This window comes from Rhodotorula toruloides (genome assembly GCF_000320785.1).
Source record: "Rhodotorula toruloides NP11 unplaced genomic scaffold Scaffold20, whole genome shotgun sequence".
NCBI lineage: Eukaryota > Fungi > Basidiomycota > Microbotryomycetes > Sporidiobolales > Sporidiobolaceae > Rhodotorula > Rhodotorula toruloides.
Genome location: NW_015622980.1, coordinates 386830 through 408213, shown reverse-complemented (window position 1 = coordinate 408213; position 21384 = coordinate 386830). Strand labels below are relative to the sequence as shown.

Genomic DNA, 21384 nt, shown 5'->3' with positions numbered 1-21384 from the left:
CCCTAACCCTAACCCTAACCCTAACCTGACCCCCGGCACTCCACCCACGCGTCGGCGCCGAGTGCACTGTGCAGACTCTGGATGAGGGCTAGCGGAAGGCGAAGGAGCGGGGACCTCGCGAAGAGGCGGATGTTTTTCTGCTTTCACAGCTGTAGATCCGGCTGCAAGACAGTTTTCCACGGCACCTGCTCGTCGTGAGAGGTCAACCCTGCGGCTCGAGCTATCCCTTGTACGAAAACGCCGTGCGCGACTTCCGTCGAGAGGTCGAGAGCTTGAGATACCGAAGGGGCGACGTTTGAGAAGAGATAGTGGCAACCCCGCTCACACTTCGGTATACAGCTGATGATGAAGAACGCGTGACTTGCAGCGACGTAGAGCAACAACATGAGAAGTGCAAGAGGTGACGAACGGAACAGGAAGCGGATCGAGTCAAGCGGACCGCGAGCTTTACGAGAGACCGAGCAACGCATGCGCCTTGATCAGCTCGTCGCACTCGGCGCCGGGATAGTCGTGCTCCTCGCCGCGCGACAGGTCGACGAGCTTGATCTTGCCCGTCTCGTGGTCGTAGGGCACGTTCTAGGGCTTGACGTCGCAGTGCTTGATGCCGACGGAGTGCAGCTTCTCGAGGCAAGCCATCACGTCGGTGCTGCGAGAGGTCACGAGTGAGCACCGGTCGAGATGATCCAAAGGAAGATGCGCACCGCTGCGCCAACGTCAACGCGCTCCACTCCTCGAAGCAGCGACCGTGCCGTTGAAGGATCAGGACCACGACGAGGCTGTTCTCCCAGCCGCCGATGTACGTCCCGACGAAGCGCGGGAGAACATTGACGAGCAGATGCCCGTACTTCTCGTACAAGATCCCCTCGTTCGCGATGCAACGGTTTTCGTACGCATCCTCGTTTGCCGACACCTTGAAGACGATCTTGACGTCGCACTTGCGTTCGGCGAGGCGGCCAAAGTGAACGTACGAGTGCTGGCCCGCCTCGCTCGGTGACGGCTCGACGATGACGGAGAGTGGCGGAATCGGGAGACGCATTGGAGGCGCAAGATCGAGCGTGTACGAGCCTGCGATGAGCTCGCGCAGCTCGTCGATGTCAAGGCGGCGGAAGGGAGGCTGGCGGACGGGCCCGCCGGGCGAGGAAACCGCGACTCCGATTCGGGAGAGACTTGCGACGGCGGCGAGAGCGTCGCTGCATCCTGCATCTTTAGCAGTGGAAGATTCGGGTGCGCGCTGAACGGTGGAAGGCGCGTCCTCGAGTGAGAGGTCGTCGACATCCGCTTCTTCGCGAGACACGGTCACGGTCCGACAAGATGGACCCGCCGCTGCGTCGAGGTCCTTCTGCAAGATCTCGGCCTGTACGGAGGTAGCGATCTGAAGATCTTCGGTGAGAGGCGTGCGAGGCGGGTACGCGAGGGGCGGCGAGGACGGGGCGTGAAAGCTGGCCTCGTTGAGAGCTTTATCGCAAGCTTCACCGTCGATGCGGTTGCCGGTCTCGAAGTCGCAGCGCCGAGAAGTACCCTGCGGAGGCGGCGGGGGTGCCGTCCTCGAGTCGATCATGCCCGCAGGAAGCTGGACGCGCGAAGCAAGGTCGACAGGCGCAAGGCTGCTCAGGTGCTGGAGAGCGTCGGCCCAAGTCGAGCCGGGATAGTCGGAGAGGATGCGCTGGCGAGAAGCGTCGACGAGGGCACGGATGTCGTCTTCGGTGCAGTCGTCGTCGAGCATCCAGAACGAGATGAGGAGATGGATGATGCCTTGCAGACGCTGCGACCGGCGGAAGAAGTGGTCAGTTGGAGCGCACAGACGCGGTTCGATCCCCAACTCACACGAGTCTCGTCCATGACTGCAAACGACACCGGCAGTCCGATTTCCACCGACTCCTTGACCGCGTAGAGCAACAAGTTCATCGAGACCGGAACCAGTAGGGGCGGAAAGACAGGATAGTTCGAGTAGAGGACCCCACCGGGCTCGTCGCGTGGCTCGACCGTCTTGCGGCGAGGAGAGTCGAGGTCGAGCCCCTCGAGCTTGAAGATTGTCGGAACGTCTCGCCTCTGGACGAGCGGGTCCGTGATGTCGATCGTCCCGAAGAGGCGGAAGACAGCGCCCATGCGCTCGAGGGTCTCGTAGAAGTCTTGGAAGCCGGGTCGGACTGGCGGAGGAGCGAACGGAGAAGGGGATTCACCGGAGTTGTCCGGAGGGTCTCGTTTCTGCGGCACGACGACTGCTGCGGCGCGCGCGCCTTCGAGCGTCGCAAGCCGGGCCTCCTGGTACTTGATCTCGTTCATGAGGCGGACGAGGACAAGGTTGGCATCGGGGATGAGGCGAAGCCGGCCGGCGTGAAATGCGGCGTGGTAGTGATTCTCCACTGCGGTGCAGACCAGCGTCAGCTGCAGCACCGTTTGATGTCGAGGGGATAGCCCACTGTTGATCCGGTTCGCGTCGCAGTTGATGTCCGCAAACGTCGGGACGACCTTGGCGTCGATCAGCCACTTGACCTGCGCGAAGGAGACGACTTGGCTCGTGAACTCGAGCGTCAGAGGGGAGAGCGCACCGCTCTCTGTCCTCTGAAACCAGTAACGTGACGCGCATCGCCCTCCTTCCCCTCGGTCAGGCGAGCGAACCTCAGAGGGCTGACGAGATGTGCCGATTGAAGCGCCACGCTCCTGTAGAACCCCGTGACTGCACTCCTCTCCACCGCCCCGATGATACCCCTTGCTTCGACTTCGAAGTGCGCATACATGAGATGCGAACTCGACGCCCAGTCCTCCTCCTGGTCGTCGAAAGTCTCCCTCTTGACCCACTTCGACTGCGCCTCAACATAGGACCAAGGGTCGCGGTACCCCTTGTGCGAGTACTCGAGCTCCATGGAAGACCTGACTGCCGCCGAACGGTCCGATTGCGGCTGCAGAGTGCCCGACGAGACAGCCCCTAAGCTTGATGGCATGGCGGATGTGGTGGGTCCGGCTCGGGGCACTCGGGACGTAGCAGGGTCGCTTCAAACGGCAGGTGCACTCTCGTGCAGGAATCGAGCGAGCGAGAACGGACTGGGCGAGAGAGGCGGAGAGGAGAGTTCGCGTCGAGGGAAACGCCTTGGGACAGCGGGCGCGGGTCAAAGCATGAAGAGGGGGTTCGTACAGTCGCAGCGATCAGTCCTAGCAGGCAGTCCGGCGGGAACAGCTGTGAGCGAGGTGCTCGTCGAAGGCCAACCCGCTGACGACAACCTCTCGCTCCTCCCACACCGCTCCCTGGCTCGTTTGCTGGCTAGACCCGCTTGCTAGACTCGGAAAAGGCACACTCCCACGACGACGAACGCGCCACCGCTTTCCCTGCCTCGCCTCGTCCCCTCCATCCCTCTCCACCGCCTCATCAGCGTCGACTTCGCTCACACGCCGCAGATCACCCGCGAACCACCTCAACCACTCTCGCAGACATGCAGGTCGACTCGCACAGCCGGTCGGATCCGCAGATGTACCTAACCCAGGCGCTGACGAGTCCGCAACTACCGGACGAACTCAAGCCGTTCTACCAGGCGTTTGAACGCTTCTGGTCCAACAGGTGCGTGACGACGCTGCTTACGACTCTGAACGAAGGGCGTGTCTGGGCTGCACGACCTGGCGATGCGTTGCGGGCGAGCTGGCCGGGACGGGGTCATCATCGGCGAGAGGCTGAGGAGGGCTTTCAGACGGATGCGAGGAGTCTTTGAAGGGTGCCACGCTGCGCAACAGCTCGTCACGACGTACTGGTCAACTCAGCGGCCGCCATTCCTTGGACCACACTGACCTCCTCCTCGTCCCCGCGCACACAGGCTCTGGTTCCAGCTCACCCGCACGATCGAGTCCTTCTTCGCCGTTCCCTCCTCCGCACCGTACCGAATCGACCTCTACGAGTCCTTCATCAAGGACTTTGCTTTGAAGCTCGACCCGCTCAAGCATGCGAGCATCGCAGTTGCCGTTGCGCGGACATACAATGGTGCGTGCGGGCGCACAACGGCCTCTCCCAAATTGGCGAGCTGACGGCTCGTGTATCGCGACGCCTATCGTACGCAGACGGCACCGCAGCAGTTTCCTTCCTCGACACCCTCCTCCCGACTTTCGACACTCCCGCAACCCGCGAACCTTTCGTCCTCGTCTCGATGGAGCGAGGTCACTTCCTCCTCCTTCTCGGCCAACCCGAAGCGGCAAAGGAGGCGATGGACCAGTGTCAGAAGGTGCTCGACCAGCTCGACTCGGTCGACTTGGCGGTGCATGCGAGCTTCTACCGCGTCAGCGGCGACTATTGGAAGGTGCGTTCGCGAGCGAGACGCTTCCGCTTGAAGCGAGCCAACTCAACTGGCTCCATCGATCTAACTCTAACGCGGTCGCTCGCAGGCGAAAGCCGAGTTTGCCGACTACTACCGCAACTCGCTCCTCTACCTCGCCTGCATCGACATCGACCGGGATCTGACGCAGGACGAGCGGGCGGAGCGGGCGCGGGATCTTGGGATCGCGGCGTTGCTGGGCGAGAGTTTGTACAACTTTGGCGAGCTGGTGCGTCGCACCGGATCCGCTTCAGTCATCTGATGTCTTGATAGAATGGCTGATCTTGCGCGATGTCTCTTTGGCGCACAGCTCCTCCACCCGGTGCTCGACTCGCTCAAGGGGACGCCGAACGAGTACATCCGGAGCCTGCTCTTTGCATTCAACAAAGGCGACATTGACAAGTTCCAGTCGCTCATCCCGGAGCTCGAGAAGGAGGTGCGCACGGCACCTACACCTCGCACGCCCGCTCTTGCGCTGACCCACTCTCGCCCTACAGCCCTACCTCCTGCAAAACCTCAACACGCTCCGACAAAAGATCTGCGTGCTCGCGCTGATCGAGGCTGTCTTTAAGCGACCGATTCAGGACCGCGTCGCGCTGCCGTTCTCGATCATCGCCAAGGAGGCGCAGGTGCCGGTCGACGAGGTCGAGCACTTGGTCATGAAGGCTCTCATGTGCGTTGCGCCGGCTTCTCGCTCTGGTCGGTTCTCTCGGCTCTCGTCAGAGACGGTGCTGACTGAAACTGGGAGTCTCCGCTACGCAGGCTCAACCTGATCCGCGGCACGCTCGACGCCTGCTCGTCCGTCGCGTCCATCACGTGGGTCCAGCCTCGCGTGCTCGACAAGACGCAGATTGGCGGGCTCAAGGACCGGCTCGGAGACTGGGCGGACAAGGTGCAGGCGCAGGGGGCGTTCGTTAGGGGCGTCGCGCCGGAGTTGTTTGCGTAGCGGTCTGCGAGGGGAGGGGATGGAACGCCTTTTGAAGTCGCGCTGAACGAAGCTGATGCCGCTTCGTCCTAGCGAGTCTCGCAAGCTGCACGAGTCGTCCAGGAAGAGAGAGGAAGGGATTGAAGGTCGCCCCTGTTCGAGCTCGCCGTTTGCCCAAGTCGCGCGCTCGTCTCTTTCCCTCGTTCCCCTCACTCGCTCGCACTTCCACGCTTTGAGGACTCGCGCTGTTCTCTCCACTGTCTTACAGACCTGCTCTGACCGTTACGACCGCCCGCACGCCGCGCCGACCCGCTCAGCTCGCCCGCGAACCTTTTCATCTTATCGACTCGCTTCGACCCAGATCGCTAGTACAGGAGCGTCCGAGTCGCACACAGGCTGCTGCAGGCCCACAGGAGGACATAGTGCTCGAGCGAAGGCGCCTACGTCCCGTTCGGTGCGTTCTCCCTCCTCACTTCCTCCTCAGCTCGCCCGCCTCGAAGGACGAGACTCGGTCCTTCAAGGGATGACAAAAACCACCACAACAAGATAGATAGGGACATCGGATGCCGTGTGCGGTGATGCCGACTACCAAACAATTCGCTAAATAGTAGCTGATTCGAAGGATCGAGGGCTTTCTTTGAGGCGGCGTGCGGGCAGAACAGACGGACCGGGTGCAGGACAGCGAGACTGACTTGTCTTCGACCTCCTTGCACAGGTCAGACTTGCGTACGGCAAGTCGAGTAACGTGTCAGCTGGCGTCTCCTCGAAATGCTGTTCTACTTGGCGTTTCCTTCGATTTCTTGGCGCGCTCTGTCTTCCATGCCGCACGTCACAATGTTGTCGCAATGCATCACACCGTCCAAACGATCCTTCCTTTCGCGTCGAGACAGCGAGATGAGAGATTGGATTCGGCTGCTCGCTTGCTTCGCGCTGTCCCCGCTTCTCCCTCCTCTGCTCGTCACGGAAGCAGTTTGAGAGAGTCGGCGCCCAGCTGGAACGCCTGCTCGCGACCAGGACGCTCACCGTCGCCTGCTGCACGTGCGGCCAAGTCCCGGGTCGATCGCCTTTGCAATTGCCTTCTTCTCGCTTTCTCTCCCTCGACCGCTTCGCAGGACTCGCTGCAACCGCCACTACGACGCTAGGTACCGCCACAATGCCCTCGACACCCGCGGCGGGCGCGCGCGACGACGGTTCAACCCACCTCGACCACTCCCCACCTCTCGACCGTCGCTCCATCCCACTCGCCGCACGGCTCGTCGAGACCGTCCGCGAGTACTGGGATCTCGGTTTTACAGTGTTTGGAGGGCCAGGCGTGCATGTGGTCATTCTCAGACGGAGGTTGGTGCCCAAGTGGGTGGACGAGACGACTTTCACAGACCGTGTGTACTCGCTTCTTCCTCGGGAGCTTCGGACGAGGAGGACAGATGTAGCTGACCATAGTCTTCCGGGCAGTATTCTCCCTCGGCAACGCCCTGCCCGGCCCCGGCTCGACCCAACTCGCCTTCTCGCTCGCCGTCGTCCGCAACGGCACGCTCGCGGGTTTCCTCGCCTTCCTGATCTGGTCCATCCCAGGTGCAGTAGGAATGGCCGGACTCGGCGCGGGCGTGCGCAAGTTCCCCGAGCGACTCCCGCCTATCGTCCTCGCCCTCTTGACAGGCTTGAACGCTTCGGCCGTTGGGTTGATCGCCCTCGCGGCGTACCAGCTCTCCAAGACCGCGATTACCGACCCAGTCACTCGCCTACTCGTCCTCCTTTCGGCGTCCTTCGGAATCTGCTATCACGCGCCATGGATGTACCCCGTCCTCGTCTTTGCAGGCGGGTTCGTCACGCTCCTCTTCGACTTTCGCCGGCAGATCCTCGGCCGACTTCCGACCGCGCTCAACCCGTATGCCATCCGAGCGCGCCGAAAAGCAGCTGCAGCGCCGCCTGAACCGCCGCAGGATCCGAATTACGATGTCGAGCTCGAGTCGCTGGGGGAGCAGCGGAGGAGCTCGACGGCTGAGGACGGTGCGCAGAGAGCAACCGAGGACGACGACAAGCCGCGCGGCGCAGAAGATCAAGCTGCGGACACGGTGCGCGCAACGCTCCGCCAGCGCAACGGCCCGTCCGTCCAGCCCCAGCCCTCCGCAACTCCCGCCTCGTCCGTCGTCGACGCACCCTCAACCGAGCGCAGCACGCCAATCATGGTCTTGAACCGCAAGATCGCCTTTGCGCTTGGAGCAGGATTCATCGTCTACCTCGTTACGATCATCGTGGTGCGGTCGCAACTCAACAACCCGCCTCGCGCGCTCGACTTCTTTACGAATATGGTCATCGGCGGGACGATCATGTAAGCCGGGTCCGAGATCTTCTCACTGTGGACGACCAGCTGACCACTTCGGACCGTCTCTCCTGCGCGTTGTTCTCGATTTTTCCGGCAGCTTCGGCGGCGGACCGGTCGTCATTCCTCTCCTGCGACAATACACGGTCCAGCCCGGCTGGGTCGAGTCGCGCGACTTCCTGCTCGGCTTTGCAATCCTCCAGGCGTTCCCGGGCCCGAACTTCAACTTTGCCGTCTACCTTGGCGTCCTCTCCCTCCCGCACAATCCAGGTGCGTTGCAGCGGCATGTCTTGAGGAGCTTTCAGAAGTCGCTGACGGCACAAATTCTCCCGCGCAGTCCTCGGCGCCTTCCTCGGTTGGGTGGGCATCTTCTCCCCCGGCATCATCCTCAAGCTCGCGCTCCTCCCGCTGTATCACACCTGGCGCAAGCACGCGGTCGCTATCTCGGTCTTGCGCGGACTGAACGCTGCGGCGGTCGGGCTCGTCTACACGGCCGTCTGGCAGCTCTTCCTCGGTGCGCTGCGACTGCTTCATTACCCTCGACTCTGAGCTCACGGTACGTGCGCGCAGTCGGCTACATCTACACGCCCGTCTCCGGCAACATTCCCACCCAAGCCTCCGCCAGCGGTCCGTTGACCTCCGATCCGTTCTGGGGCGTCGTCGCAAGCTTCGCATTCGTCGCGACGCAGTGGTACAAGTCTCCGCCGGCTGTGACGATTGTCGGAGGGGCGTTGGCGGGGCTGGCGTGGTTTGGGGTTGTCGGGGCGAGGGGGGTGGAGAGGCAGCAGTTTTTCGGGTGAAGGTGAGTTGGCGCTGACCTTTCTGATCACGGTGCTCCTCTCGCCCCTCGTCGATGCGATACTGACTTTGTCTGGCGTACATTTGTGTCGAAGCGGCGTGGGCTCGTCGGACAGGACGGTGACAAGAACGGTTGACCCTAACCTCCTCCTCCCTCGCCCATCTCCCCACGACCTTTCTCAGCGTGTACGTAAATCTGCAACGTCGCCTTGGGTTATTCTGCGGGCCTATGCCACAAGAGAAGCAGTTCCTCCTCGCCTGCGAAGCGAATCGACCTGCATGTCCCGCTCGAAATCGGCTCTTCCTCTCGCATCTCCCTTGCTTCGCCCTCTGTCCATCGAGCGTTCTGCTGTACTTCCTGCTACTTTGCTCACTGTCAGGTTCACCCTGTCTGCTACACCGCCTCGTTGCCCTTGTCCCGCTCGTCGCCTCGGTCTCTTCACTCTCCCTCTCTCTCGCCAGCTTCCTCAACCTCGCTTACACTCTAGCTACGATGGGACTCGCCTCGAAACTCTCCGCTGCAGGGATGCACACGCCCGGCTCCGCCGCCTCAGGCCCTCCCCCTCCCTCACAGCAATTTGGCCACCCTCCCCCTCCCGCGCAGCAGAGCCCGTACGGCCAGCAGCAGCAGTACGGACAGCAGGGACCGCCCCCGGCTTACTCGCAGGGTGGTGAGCGAGCCTTCTTGGGTCTTTGACGCCTTGCGAGACGGTGCTGAGCGAGATGGGCGATGAGGCGATGTGGGGAGGAGGAGGGCGGGTTCTCCGAGATGGGCGGCGCGGGAGCACGGTGCGACGACCGGCATGGGTTCGTGAGGCTGTATGAGGAGACGGACGGATCGAGCGAACACCACCGCTGCCTTGCGCCATCCAACTCGCCCCGAACTTCATGACGAACACTTGGCGACTCGCTCATTCCCTCGACCTCCTCCGATCTCGTTTGCTGACCCAATACCGCCATTTGTATTGGACAGGCTACGCCCAACCGCCCGGCCAAGGCGGAAAGTCGCAGTACGCCCCGCCGTCCGGCGCTCCTCCTCCTCTTCCTCAAGGTCGTCCGGGCGGAGGTGCGTTCGAGCGGTTGCGCTCTTCTCGCGTTCTCACTCGAACGGTATGAGCACGAGACTGACAGCCCCTTCGTGTGCAGGTTCCTCCTCCTACGCCCCTCCGCCTGGCCCGCCTCCCGCTCTTCAGCCTGGGTATCCCCAGCAACAGCAGCAACACGGCTACGGCCAGCCCCCTCAGCAACAACAGTACGGTCAGCAGCAGCAGTACGGCGGCGGAGGAGGATACGGTCAGCCGCGTCAGCAGCAGTACGGCGCGCCTGTGGGAGCGCCTCCTCCGTCGGGCGGAGGAAGCGTCACGTTTGAGAGCATCATGCGGTTGCTCCAGTTCACGGTGCAGGACCAGGTGAGCAACGTTTTCTCTGTTTCGTGGTGACGTCCGTCGCGAGAGCTTGGTCGCAAGGCCGACGTCCCGACGCCCACCTCTCCCTTCTTCTCCCGAACACCTAGACTGACCCTCTACGTCGCTTGTACTCTCGCAGAAATTCCAAGCCTTCTACCCCTCACCCCAATCGCTCGAACCCGTCGCGCACCGCATCGTCCAGAGCGGCATGATCCAGCACCTCGCGCAAGCGTGGCGCCTCCCGCTCGAGATTGCTGTCGACCTCGCCAAGCTTGCGCTATGCGATGTGATCTTGTACATCGACGACTCGGGATCGATGGGTGAGCCGGCCTTTCGCATGCTGCTGTCGTGCAGGCCTTTGACGTTCATCAGCGCTGACTGCTCCGCTGCCTGCACCTCCTGCATGACCGACGCTCACAGCCTTCGAGGAAGGCGGCTCGCGCATCGACGACGCCAAGCTCATCATCTCTCGCGTCGCGCAAGCCTGCTCGGCGTTCGACGACGACGGCATCCAAGTGCGGTTCATGAACTCTCGGATCGAGGGCAACAACATCCGCACAGAGCAAGAAGCCGTCGCGCTCGTCAACCAGATCAAGTTCTCGGGTTTGACGCCGCTCGGAACGGCACTCGACTCGAAGGTCCTCCAGCCGCTCGTTCTCGGTCCCGCTCGCGCAGGCCAGCTTCACAAGCCCGTCCTTGTGATTGCCGTCACGGATGGCGCGCCAGGCGGAGAGGACCGCCACACGATCGTGCGCGTGCTTGTCCATGCGAGCAGGTTCTTGCAGCAGACGAGGTACGGCGCCGATGCGCTGTCGGTCCAACTGGCTCAGGTGCGTGCGGGCGGAGCTATCTCTCTGTGAGGACAGCTCATTGCTCACAATGTCTCCGCCATAGATTGGCAACGACATGAAGGCCCGCGCCTTTCTCGAGGAGATCGACTCGCACCCGGAAGTCGGCGGTCTCGTCGACTGCACCTCGTGCGCCGGCCTCTTCCCTGTTGGATCTCAATCCGCACTGAAGCCCTTGCGTACCGCAGGAACTACGAGAACGAGGCGGACGACTTGGCGAAGCAAGGTTCGTCTGCCTCTCGCCATCTCCCGCTTCTCCACTGACTTCGCTCCGACCGGACAGGCGTCGAGCTTACGCCGGAGCTTTGGCTGATCAAGCTGCTTTTGGGCGGTATCGACTCTAGGTGAGTTCGGCATCGCACGAGCACCCAGAAACGAAGTTGACCTGTCTTCTCTCGCGCAGCTACGACAAGACGTGCGTTCCACCGATGCTCTCTCGCCTTCACAGAGAAGCCGGAGCGATCACTAACGCCTCACTTCTTCCCGCAGCGACGAGAAGTGAACGTCCTCGACTTTTTCTCGCCTGAACGCGAAAGCGGACTCTCGCCCCTTGACCACTCTCCAGCCTTACCCGCGAAGTGCTTAATCAACGACCACCATCACCGAATGCTGTCCATACCTGTACTGCCCGTAATCAAGCCCATCTTGCCGATCCGAACTCCTTCCGAACGAAACGCGGAAGTGCTGCTGTTAACCTTCGACCGTTCGCTCTCGCATCCCGCACAGCGCTTTGCTCGTCCGCTACCTACTCTCTTAGCCCGTCTGCACGACCGCGATACTCTCGAGCCATCCCTGCACCTCTGTCCTTTCCCTCTCCTCCTCGACGTCACCTCTTCGCTTCTTCACTCGTCCACAAGCTCGGATAGCTCGCATGTCCTCTTCCACCCCTTCCCGCTCTCCAAACAACTCGACAGACACGCCCAACACCCTCGCGAACACCCACGACCCCTCTTCGACCCTCATCAACAGTGCGCCCTTCGAGCCGTCCTCCAGCGCGACAACACCCTCGAGGAAGGATAGGAAGGGCAAGGGTCGTGAGAAGGAGGGCTTCGGGTGCGTCTGCTTGTCTGTCACGTCTATCGGAGCCGTGGACAGGGAGAGGCGGGCTTCGAGGGCGAGCAGTGGCTGTGCTGAACGTGTGGGATTGCGGGAGGCGTTTGGACAGGATGGCTGGGCACAATGTGGATGATAGAACTGGTTACAGCTCGGGGGAATGCTCAGCTAGCGAAAGGTGGAAGATCACAGCGACTCACACCTCCCCCTCGCCCGCAGATCCTCCCCAATCGCCTCCCTGCCGCTCGAACTGCTCGCGCACGTCTTCGCACACCTCCCTCCGTACGCTTTGGGGACGTGCCAACTCGTCTGTCGGGCGTGGCATGATGTTGTTGTCGACGAGGCGAGCTGGCGAGTGCGTTTCTCCCTCCTTGTCCCGGCTGAAGTGTGCCCGCTGATGCACTCTGGGCCGAACAGACTGCCTTTGAGACGTACTATGGTGTGACTCCGGACTCGCTCGGCAGGCGGACAGAGCCGTCTTCGTGGCGGTCAGAATACATCTCGAGGGTCTCACTTCTCCGGTGCGTTTGATCACGTACGCTCGGATTCACCCACACTCACAGCATTTCGCAGACAATGGCACCGCGCCCGAACGCCCACCATCATTCACAACCCCTCGCTTGGCGCCCTCTCGCACGTCCACATCAGCCTTCCTTCCGCGTCTTCGCCCATGCCCGGCACTTCGACTCCTCCCGCCTCGCCTCGCACTGCCGACACCACCTCCCTCACCTCGGCCACCCTCCTCTCCCTCTCACTCGACATAGGTGCAGCTGTCCACTCATCGCCCTTCACCGGCAAAGTCTCGAAACGCCCGCTCTTCGCCTCGCCAGTCGACCACCTCGGCCGCCCTCTCGGTCTCCCCATCGTCTCAGCGACCTCCGTCGGTGTCTCCATCGACGGCACCAAGATCGTCTGGGGCATGCGAGACGGCAGCCTCCGCTTCGTCAACTCGTCGCCGACTGGCGGGCGTGGAACAGCAGGCGGGACGATCGAAGCTGGCGAAGTGCGGTCCTTGCCGGACGCGCATCGCGAGGGCTCGGCTATCCAGGCAACTGCGTTCAGCGGCGCTGGCGGGACCGGCGGAGGACGGATGATGGGCGGCATCAAGCAACGGACGGATGTGCTCGTGACGGCGGGAGCGGACGGTGTCGTTGCAATCTGGAGCTTGACGATCCCTGCAAGTGTGGCGGGAGCAGCAGGAGTACGGGATCGTCCGCCTGTCGCGGTCAAGGCATGGCAGGGAAGGTGGGACGTCGCGCTCGATGCGGTACCGGCTACTGCGACCGGCACGGCGGCTGAGGCTGCACCGCGACGGAGGGTCAAGGCGACGTCCATCGCCTTCGACTCGGGCTGGGTCGGGCGGTATCACGGTCGACCAGCGAGCATTGCTGTCGGGCGGAGCGACGGAAAGACGGTCGTCTGGCCCGCCGTCTACATCGACGAGGAGAAGCCGACTACGGCTACCGAAGCGGACGCGCAGGTTTTGCCGGCGGGACAGGGCGGAAAGATCGATTACCTCGTCTTGGATCCGCCGTCGAATCCCTCGGCTTCTCTGTCCCTCCTCGTACACCAAGCCGACTCGCCCGCCTTCTCCCGCTTCGTCTTCTCTCCGTCTAGTCCGCCCATTCGCACGACCTTCGGCCATCCTCAGCCGGACCACCTCTCCGCACTCACAGCCTTTGCCGTCGACTTTGATGAAGCGGCGACCTCGACCGCGTCTGTCCCCTCGACACCGGCAGAAGGAAGGATCTCCTTCCCTTCGCGACCTCGTCTCTTTACGCCATCGGCAAGCTCGTCCAGTCTCGCATTCCCCTCCCTCTCTCGCTCGACTTCGGCGTCCTCGGTCTTCCCGATCTCGACAGGCGCAGATGCCGCATCGGCCGGCTCTTTCGGACAGCGAAAGTACGTTGCGGCGGGTGACAAGGACGGCCGCGTGTTCTTGTGGAACTGGGAGACGAAGCAGAGCGAGGAGGAACAGGAGCGGGGCGATCTCGTCGCGCCGTCTGTGCAGGTCCAGGGGCTCGAGATTGATGGTGGCGGAAGCGCGAGCAAGGTGACGGCGCTCGAACTGACTGACGCAGGCGTCTTTGTCGGAGGGTGCGTCCGCGTTTCTCGTCGACTTTGAACCAGATCTAACTCTCTTGTACGCAGCCTCGACGGCACCCTCCGCTTCTACTCGACCCTCGGCACCGCCCACCTCCTCCAGCCGCCCATCCGCTCCTTCCGCGACCGGACTGCGCCCCGGCATCCGTCCCGAATGCTCGCACAGGGTTTGATCGCCGACGACGAGGAGAACCGCTGGCTAGTCTCTCACGTCCGAGCCAGTCGCGAGGCGGTTGTCGCTGCGATTGGCGGGCGGATCTTGGCTTGGCGGACGAGCAGCGACGTCAAGAAGAAAGGTATCAAGGCGGCGGGAGGAAAATTGACGGCGCGGCAGGAGCGGTTCAAAGGTAAGTCCGCCTGGACCATGCTCTCAGGAGCTTTGCACTGACACCTCTCCTCGGCAGCCAACATGGAGCTGCAGCACCAGGTCCGCGAGTCGATTAACGCCCTCTCTGCCGAATCCGCCGCACGGCTCGAAAGGCGCAGAGAGGAGGAGCGAATGTCGCACGACCTGGGTCTCCCGCCGACCCTCGACAACATGACGGAGGAGGAGGCGGTCGCCTACGCCATGCTCTTGTCGATGGACGAGCAGGAGGCCAAGCTGTTCGAAAACTTGGAGGAGGAGCCGGACTGGGAGCAGGTCCCGGACGAGTTGCTCGACTCGGACGGGCTCGTGCTCGACGAGGACTACGAGCTGTTACAGGCATCAACGTCGGCTGTACATGACGAGGCGGAACACGACGATGACCGACTCTCGCAGGCGACCAGTCGAGGAGGCCGCCGGCCCTCACAGGCGCCCTCACCCGCCAGCTCCCTCTCCGTGCCGTCATCACCCTTCCTTGGCTCTTCGCTCTCGCATCGCTCGTCATCGTCGCCCTCGTCTCGCGGCGTCTCGTACAACTGGAAACCGGTCTCGCCCTCGCTCCGCGCCCTCGGCAGCCCACCCTCCTCCTTCAACCCGCACGCAAAGATACACATCAGCCCGCGACTCGGGCCGACGTACGGTTCGACAGGTGCCGCCTTCACGAACGACCCTATCCCCGACATGAGCCCGGAACTCTGGCCGGTCGCCTCGTCTCCCGCCTCTCCTCCTGGCGCCTCGTTCGGTGGACGGAGAACCTCAACCGGCGCAGCTTCCCCTCTCTCGCCTGCCACGACGCTCTCACCTTCAATGGCCGCGGTCGCAGCGCCGAGCGGCACGCCTGTCCGTCGCGGCTGGTCCGAAGTCGCTCGCTCAGCCGCCTCGACTCCCGGTTCCGCCTCCCCGTCTCCAGCTTCCCGTCTTTCGACTTCGCCCAGCGCCGCGACCTCGTGGCCCTCTCCGCCGTCGACGTCGTCCCTACTCGCGGCCCAACTCCGGCAGAGCGAGATCTCGGCCAAGGCGGACGAGGCTCTGCGACGACAGCAGCAGGAGGAAGAGGACTTGCGGTACGCGCTCGAGCTGAGCATGGTCGAGGAGGCGAGTAGGCTGGAGATCTGAGTTATGGCAACATGCGGAACGCCGCGGCGGGTTCACTCGCTCCTGTCACATCCTCTCGGCGACGCTCTTTCGCTCTTCGGCATCACTACTTTCCTGACAGATGCACACTGCGACGCTCCAAGCTTGCGGATGTCGATGAGGCCTCGACTCGGCACGATGCGCCTTCATCGCCGGACGATGCCTGAGCGCGACGCAGGCTCCTTCATCCTTCCGCTCCTACTACCGACCTCTCACGACTACGAGCGCTTGCTGACGACTCCTGACGACCTCTGACGACCCTCACGACCCCTCAACGACCGTAACGACCTTCTCCCCCTCCGGCTTCTTCCCATTCGGCTTTGCTCCGTCTCGATGAAGCTCCACTTCGCTCCGATTGCGATCTTTCTGGCGTTTGCGGCCACGGCTGCTGCTCTGCCTGCACCGACGGGCGTCGCGTTCCTCGCGAAAAGGCAGTACAAGCTCGGCAATATCCCCTACTTCCCTCAGGAGATTCCCTCCTGCGTCGGTGAGTCTCTCTTCTCCCTCCTCCGATGCAACCGCGCTAACGCTATCATTGAAAACAGCGTGCGAGCCGGAGTGGACGAGTATCTCGAGTTGCGCCCGCGCGGCGGCGGCTTTCAAGGTGCGTTCGGACGAGCTCGCCCAACTTAGCCATCCCAGACGCTGACTCGACGTCATGCAGGACTGGAAGCAAGTGCGTGAGTCGCATAATTGAGGAGTCGCGCAGACTGATGAGGGCTTCCTCCCGCAGATGCTCTGTGCGTTGCTACCGCTTCTTTACCGTCGAGACGCCCGCTGACTCTCGTTCGCTTTCGACGACCCAGTCAACCCCGTCTCGTTCGTCGACGCCATCAAGTGCGCATGTACCGACACTTTCTCCTCCGCCTGTGCGTTTTGGCTGCCATCCCGTGCCTCATGCGCAAACGAGGAGCTGCGAGTATAGTCTGCCTTCTCCTGATCACTTCTCCTCCTCGCAGACCCGCAATGCGTCGACTGCTTCGTCCAGACGAACCAGTGCGAGGAGTATCTCGGCGTCCCAAGCCTCGAGGCCAACTCGTCGAGCATGTCCGTCCCTTTCCCCTCGCTTTCTCCGTGGCTTTGACATCCGGCGCAGACGACTACTACGAAAGCGGGCTGACACGCTCTCGCAAACGCAGCTTCGACGGTATGCGCAACGTCTGCGGCTTTGGCTCTGCGCTCCTCGGCGGCGTCGCAACGTCTTAGGCGGCGAACAACATCTCCTACACCTACAACGGCGCGCTCAATGCTTCTTCTCCTCAGTCCCCGCTGCTTGGCTGACAAGTTTGGCTTGCAGGCACCCCGAATCAGGGCTATCCGACCGCAACTTCGACGGGAGTCGGCGGGATGGATTATGGCAGCGCGGAGGGAGTTAAGAGCGGTGCTGCGCGTCTCAAGAATGGACTTCTCGGCGCGGCATTATCAGTTGTTGTCTGCATGGCCGGCGTAATGCTGCTTTGAACGTCCTCAAACGGTGACTCTCCCCCGTCGTTCCTCGCCGTACTGTCTTCCCCTCTCTTTGGGTTCTCTCAGTCCTGTATTGCGAGACAGATACATCGCGTCGAGAGTAGACGGCGTCTCACGAGGTAAACGCGAAGGCGAAAACGATGAAACGGGCGCAAAGCGACTCTTTTGATAGCAAGCACGGCAACAAAGCAGAACAGACGCGACCCCACTCGCCTTCCACCTACACATCCAATCCGTGCATCGTTCCTCCGTTCGCCTGTCCGGCCGCCTCTGGCTCGTTGCGGTCGCCACTCGCCTTCCCAGCCTTCAAGCGAGTCGCCGCGGCAGCCTTCGAGCTGGTGAAGCCGAGGCGAGTCGAGCGAGCACGAGTGGGTGCGGAAGACTTCGTCGATGCGGTAGTCGAGCGACGAGAGCGCTTGGCGGCGGGTTCGGCGTCGCCCTCGTCCTCCTCCTTCGGCTCCGCCTTGACCTTCCTCCCGCGACCCTTCTTCGGCTTAACGTGCTCCTCGGCCGACTCATCGCGCGGCATCCCCTCCTCGTCCTCCATCTTGACCGCCTCGCCCTTCCTCGCACCCAACTCGGCGACCCTCTCCTCCGCCGCGTCCGGCAACGGCTCAAACTCGATCTTCTCTGCGCCTTCGGCGTGCGCGAAACCGACTGTTTGGCCCGCCTCGTCCTTGACCGGCACCTCCTCCGCCTCCTCCGTCTTCTTCCCCTTCGCCCCTCCGCCTCCGCCTTTGTATTTCCCCTTGACCCGCTTCACGAGATGATCAATCGGACACGTCTCGACGAAATCCATCGTCGTAACGCCATTCGCAGCGCATCGGACACACCCACGTCCATGTCGGACGAGAAGCGAGTGAAGCGGGTACTTGAGCTGGGAGGGGAGGAGGTGGTCGAGGTGGTAGAAGGCTTGGTCGCGGGAGGGAGGAGCGGCGGTGGAGGTTTGGCGGGTGGGCTTCGAGGGAGAGGAGGAGTCCGAGGAGGAGAGGGTGTACACGGAGCCGTTCGGAGGGAGCCAGCCGAGCGAGAGTGAGAGGCGGTGGACGTGGCTGCGGGTGGAACATCTCGTGAGCTACGGTGACATGAGAGCAGAGAGACGGGCACGCACGTGTCCACGGCGAACGAGTCCCTCCCGAGGCAGAAAAGCAGCACACAGCTCGCCGTCTTGATGCCGACCGAATCAAAGCTGATCAACTCGTTGAGCGCCTCCTCGTCGCTCTTCCCATGCAAGTAATCGAGGCTCAACTCGCCCTCGCCCGGCTTGAGGCCGAGCTCGCCGACGTTTCGAGCTTCGAGGCGGTCGAGGATACCCATGATCGCCTTGGACTTGTTGCCCGCGAGACCGCCGCAACGGATCGTCTCTTGCAGCTTGGCTTGGCCGCCGACGAGGACGGCGCGGTAATTAGCGCGGCCGTAGATCTGGTCCATCTGGACCTGCGTGGAGGGGAGCGATGGTCAGCAGGAGGAAGCGGCTGAAACGCTCGACCCGGTCACACCTTTGCCGCAGTACTGTTCTTGCTCGTCGTGTTCTGCGAGAGAATCGTCCTGCACGACGCACAGAACCCGTCAGCCCAGCCGATCTCGAGCGAAAGAGTCAAGTCCGTCCCCGCCGCACCTCACAAGCGCATCCAACACACTCGGCACCTGCCCGCACCCCGCCGGCGCATCCTCCTTGTCAACCAGCACGTTTGGCCTCGTCGGCATTCCATGCACGCTAGCGAGCAAGTCGCACACCTCCTGCGCTTCTTGCGGAGTCGGGTGCTGCCAATGCGGGAAAGGCGTCTGAGCTGCGCGGGACGATGCGTGGAGAGAGAGTTTCTTGAGTGCCGAGGCGGGAAGGGTGGGCTTGGGCTTGTCTTCGTCGGCGGTGGGAGTCGACGAGGGAGGGGGAGTGGCGGAAGACGAGCGCTTGATTGTGGCGGTCGAGGAGCGCGCTCGTTTCGCTGGCGACATCCTTGCGACGTTTGCGAGCTGTCTGAGTGAGCGAGTGAGCAACAGCGTGAGTGCGGGAAGTGCGAGAGCGAGAGAAGCGGAAGTCGATGTCGGCGAGCGGGGCCAGTCGCGATGAGACACCGCTCGACGACGTCGGCGACAAAATTCGGGAATCGCTTCAGCGGGCTGCGAGTGCGAGGACGAGGGTGAGCCAGCGGCGTCAAGAAAAAGCTGATTCAACAATCGCCGAGAAGAGCGAAGCAAAAGAAGCGAAGCGACGGTCTTCGACCTGAGAAGGTCAAGGTCGACGTTGCGAAGCGGGTTTGCAAGCGAATTCTGGGTGTGTACAACGACAGGCGGGAGTTGGAAGAGTCGCGGAAAGGGGCTGGATCAAGCGGCGTCGACAGCGGCGAGGCGGGAGAGGAGGTCGGCTGCGAGCGCGAGACGAGCGCGGATGTCAGCCTTCGTCTCATCGGGCGAGCGTCTTCGACTTCCGCCACGCAGTCGACCGCGCTCGTCACGACGGTAATCGCGTCCGACAGACGAGGGAAAGCCTCGCGACGCACCATTCTCGTCCCTCCTGTCGCTGACCTCCTTGTTCAACTCCTTGACCTTGCCCGCCAGTCGCTCGATAACGAACTTGTTCTGCTTCAACTCGGCCCTCAGCTTGTCCATCTCTGCCGTGCCGTTCCCCGCCGTCGTGCTCGGCGACGGCGTCGGAGCCGGCGTCGATGCGCGAAGCTTGACCTCTTCCTCCTCCGCCTTCTTCCGCCTCTCCGTTTCGGCCCTCAAGCGTCCTTCCAGCTCCTTCTTCTCCCTCTCAACCACCTCCAGCCTCCCCTCCAGAATCAACCGATCCGCCTCGGCCATCTCCCTCTCCCTCTGCTCGCTCCCTCCTTTCGCCGGACTAGTCGAGGCGAGGTGTGCGCGCGCTTCGGCGAGCTCGGCGAGGGTCGAGTCGAGTTGCGTTTGGAGAGAGGCGCGGGCCGAATTGGATTTGTCGAGGTCTTCGAGGAGGAGGGCCTGCAAGCCTCGCAATCAGTGCGCATCTCATCAGTACCCGCTTGGCTTTCACGACAAGAAGGCGCGGGGGGAACGACGCACGACTCGACGACTCGGTTTCGCGTCCTCCCTGCGCCGTTTCTCCCTCTCAACCGCCTCATCCCGCTCTTTCTCCAACTCCCTGACCCTCGTCCTCTGTGCGTCCGCCTCGCGGCTCGCTTCCACAGCCCGCTCGAGCGCGTCAGCGAGCTCGTTCCCGGAAGCGACTTGCTGCGACGATTCGAGTGGGTCAATCGCGCTGGCGGAAAGCAGAGGGGGAGGGGAGAAAATCGGACCTGCGTCGCTAAGGCTTCGAGCCTGTCGAGGTTGGACTGCTGCTGCTCGACGGTCTTCTTCAACTCGCGGTTCTGTACGATGCGCGCGAGAGCTCGCGTAAGTCCCTGTCGGCTGCTCAAAAACGAGCGATCGGACGCACCTCCTGCACCACTTCCCTCCTCCTCCCCTCTTCCTCCCTCCTCTTTCCGCTCTCCTCTCTCTCCCTCTCCCGTTCCTTCAGAAGCGCCCCCCTCCACCCCTCCACAAGACACTCATGCACCCTCGCCCACTCTCCTCCCCCTCCTCCCTCGCGGGCTTTCTCAACCATCGTCAGGTACGCCGCCATCTTTAGCAGAAGAGGAGGAGAAGTGAGGGGCAGGGAGGGGGGAGTGAGGAGGGTTGAGAGGAGGTAGATGAGGGAGGAGGGGAGGGAGGGTGGGAGGTGAGAGGCGGGATGGGGGAGTATCTGGACTCGAGGAGGGTGTCAGCCCCGAGCGCGTGGGTGACGAAGAAGGAGCAGAGAGAGAGAGGAAGACAAACACACCTTCTCCTCCCAAACCTCGAGCAACCTCCGCTCCACTCTCTCCGTATCCTCCCACTCCTCCCTACTGACCCCAACGACTCCCAACGCATGTTCAACCACCGCATCCACCGACGCTCCCATCGGCGCCATGAGCGGGCTCGGGTGAAGAGAGGAGATTGGATAAGCGGAGGAAGGGAGGGAGGGGATGTATCCTGGGTAAGGGGCGGGTGAGGGGTAGAGATGGAAGGGGACTGTGGGAGGAGCGGGCGGGGGAGCGGTGTGTGCGACGGAGGGGATGGGGAACGTTTCTGGCCGAGGGGAGGGTTGTCAGACGACTGGTTCGTCCTGCGCAGACCGGTTCCCCTGACCGCCTTCCATCCCTTTACCTTCGCCTCGCTCCTTCCCCTCGTTTGTCGCGATCGTATCCACCTCGCGCGCACGCTGGAAACTGCAGCCGTCGCCTTCGGTTCGAACGTCCTCGCGAGCGGCGATGGACGACGAACCGGCACCTGAGGCTGACTCGTCGGCGCGGATGGAGCGGCGGATGCTGAGAGCGCCGCAAGCGTCGGACGTGTAGGGAGCGAAGCTGGTGCGGGCGGGAGCGTCGAGGGGGTCGTCCCAGTCGGAGGAGGAGGAGGGGGAGGAGGGGGAGGCGGCGATTGCTGTCCCGTACTCGTCCGCACCGCCGTATTCGCGCGAGCCGACTCGAGTCTCTCGCGGAATGCCTTTGCGCGGTCGAATGCGGTCGTTGCGGCGACTGGATCGGCGGGAGACGAGGATGTTGGTGCGGGAGACGAGGAGGACGAGGAGAGGGATGAGCCGGTGCGGTAGGTCGGCGGTGGGGGCATGGCACTTGGGCGAGTCAATGCGAGAGTCTGAGCAGTCTTTTGAGCTGA

General features: G+C 62.7%; 8 protein-coding genes across 8 annotated transcripts; 5 read left to right on the top strand and 3 right to left on the bottom strand.

Moving 5' to 3' along the window:
- Nucleotides 1-576: 576 nt before the first annotated feature.
- Nucleotides 577-2942, bottom strand: RHTO_03460 (uncharacterized protein; the record flags this gene model as incomplete). The annotated part of the gene is made up of 5 exons (XM_016417131.1): nt 577-646; nt 702-1762; nt 1825-2363; nt 2421-2493; nt 2550-2942. 5 exons carry the CDS (start codon nt 2940-2942, stop codon nt 577-579), a joined length of 2136 nt encoding a protein of 711 aa, XP_016271660.1.
- A 486-nt stretch (nt 2943-3428) lies between these two features.
- On the top strand, nt 3429-5241 carry RHTO_03459 (26S proteasome regulatory subunit N9; the record flags this gene model as incomplete). The annotated part of the gene is made up of 7 exons (XM_016417130.1): nt 3429-3553; nt 3804-3967; nt 4045-4280; nt 4366-4524; nt 4606-4731; nt 4793-4968; nt 5058-5241. 7 exons carry the CDS (start codon nt 3429-3431, stop codon nt 5239-5241), a joined length of 1170 nt encoding a protein of 389 aa, XP_016271659.1.
- Nucleotides 5242-6373: 1132 nt separating this feature from the next.
- On the top strand, nt 6374-8340 carry RHTO_03458 (chromate transmembrane transporter; the record flags this gene model as incomplete). Its single annotated transcript, XM_016417129.1, has 5 exons — nt 6374-6599; nt 6673-7549; nt 7641-7810; nt 7878-8054; nt 8111-8340. The coding sequence occupies 5 exons, from the start codon at nt 6374-6376 to the stop codon at nt 8338-8340; spliced, it is 1680 nt and encodes a 559-aa protein (XP_016271658.1).
- Nucleotides 8341-8831: 491 nt separating this feature from the next.
- Nucleotides 8832-11094, top strand: RHTO_03457 (von Willebrand factor, type A domain containing protein; the record flags this gene model as incomplete). Its single annotated transcript, XM_016417128.1, has 10 exons — nt 8832-9009; nt 9312-9404; nt 9485-9747; nt 9884-10064; nt 10165-10574; nt 10639-10721; nt 10781-10818; nt 10876-10936; nt 10996-11007; nt 11082-11094. 10 exons carry the CDS (start codon nt 8832-8834, stop codon nt 11092-11094), a joined length of 1332 nt encoding a protein of 443 aa, XP_016271657.1.
- Nucleotides 11095-11463: 369 nt separating this feature from the next.
- On the top strand, nt 11464-15228 carry RHTO_03456 (F-box and WD repeat domain containing protein; the record flags this gene model as incomplete). The annotated part of the gene is made up of 6 exons (XM_016417127.1): nt 11464-11645; nt 11865-12000; nt 12063-12166; nt 12219-13742; nt 13797-14095; nt 14153-15228. 6 exons carry the CDS (start codon nt 11464-11466, stop codon nt 15226-15228), a joined length of 3321 nt encoding a protein of 1106 aa, XP_016271656.1.
- Nucleotides 15229-15579: 351 nt separating this feature from the next.
- On the top strand, nt 15580-16452 carry RHTO_03455 (uncharacterized protein; the record flags this gene model as incomplete). The annotated part of the gene is made up of 7 exons (XM_016417126.1): nt 15580-15733; nt 15792-15850; nt 15911-15922; nt 15980-15986; nt 16053-16115; nt 16206-16293; nt 16386-16452. The coding sequence occupies 7 exons, from the start codon at nt 15580-15582 to the stop codon at nt 16450-16452; spliced, it is 450 nt and encodes a 149-aa protein (XP_016271655.1).
- Nucleotides 16453-16933: 481 nt separating this feature from the next.
- Nucleotides 16934-18669, bottom strand: RHTO_03454 (base-excision DNA repair protein; the record flags this gene model as incomplete). The annotated part of the gene is made up of 4 exons (XM_016417125.1): nt 16934-17765; nt 17825-18150; nt 18213-18261; nt 18332-18669. 4 exons carry the CDS (start codon nt 18667-18669, stop codon nt 16934-16936), a joined length of 1545 nt encoding a protein of 514 aa, XP_016271654.1.
- Nucleotides 18670-19038: 369 nt separating this feature from the next.
- Nucleotides 19039-21336, bottom strand: RHTO_03453 (uncharacterized protein; the record flags this gene model as incomplete). Its single annotated transcript, XM_016417124.1, has 8 exons — nt 19039-19079; nt 19215-19671; nt 19753-19920; nt 19986-20057; nt 20126-20431; nt 20510-20796; nt 20875-20929; nt 20992-21336. 8 exons carry the CDS (start codon nt 21334-21336, stop codon nt 19039-19041), a joined length of 1731 nt encoding a protein of 576 aa, XP_016271653.1.
- Nucleotides 21337-21384: the final 48 nt, after the last annotated feature.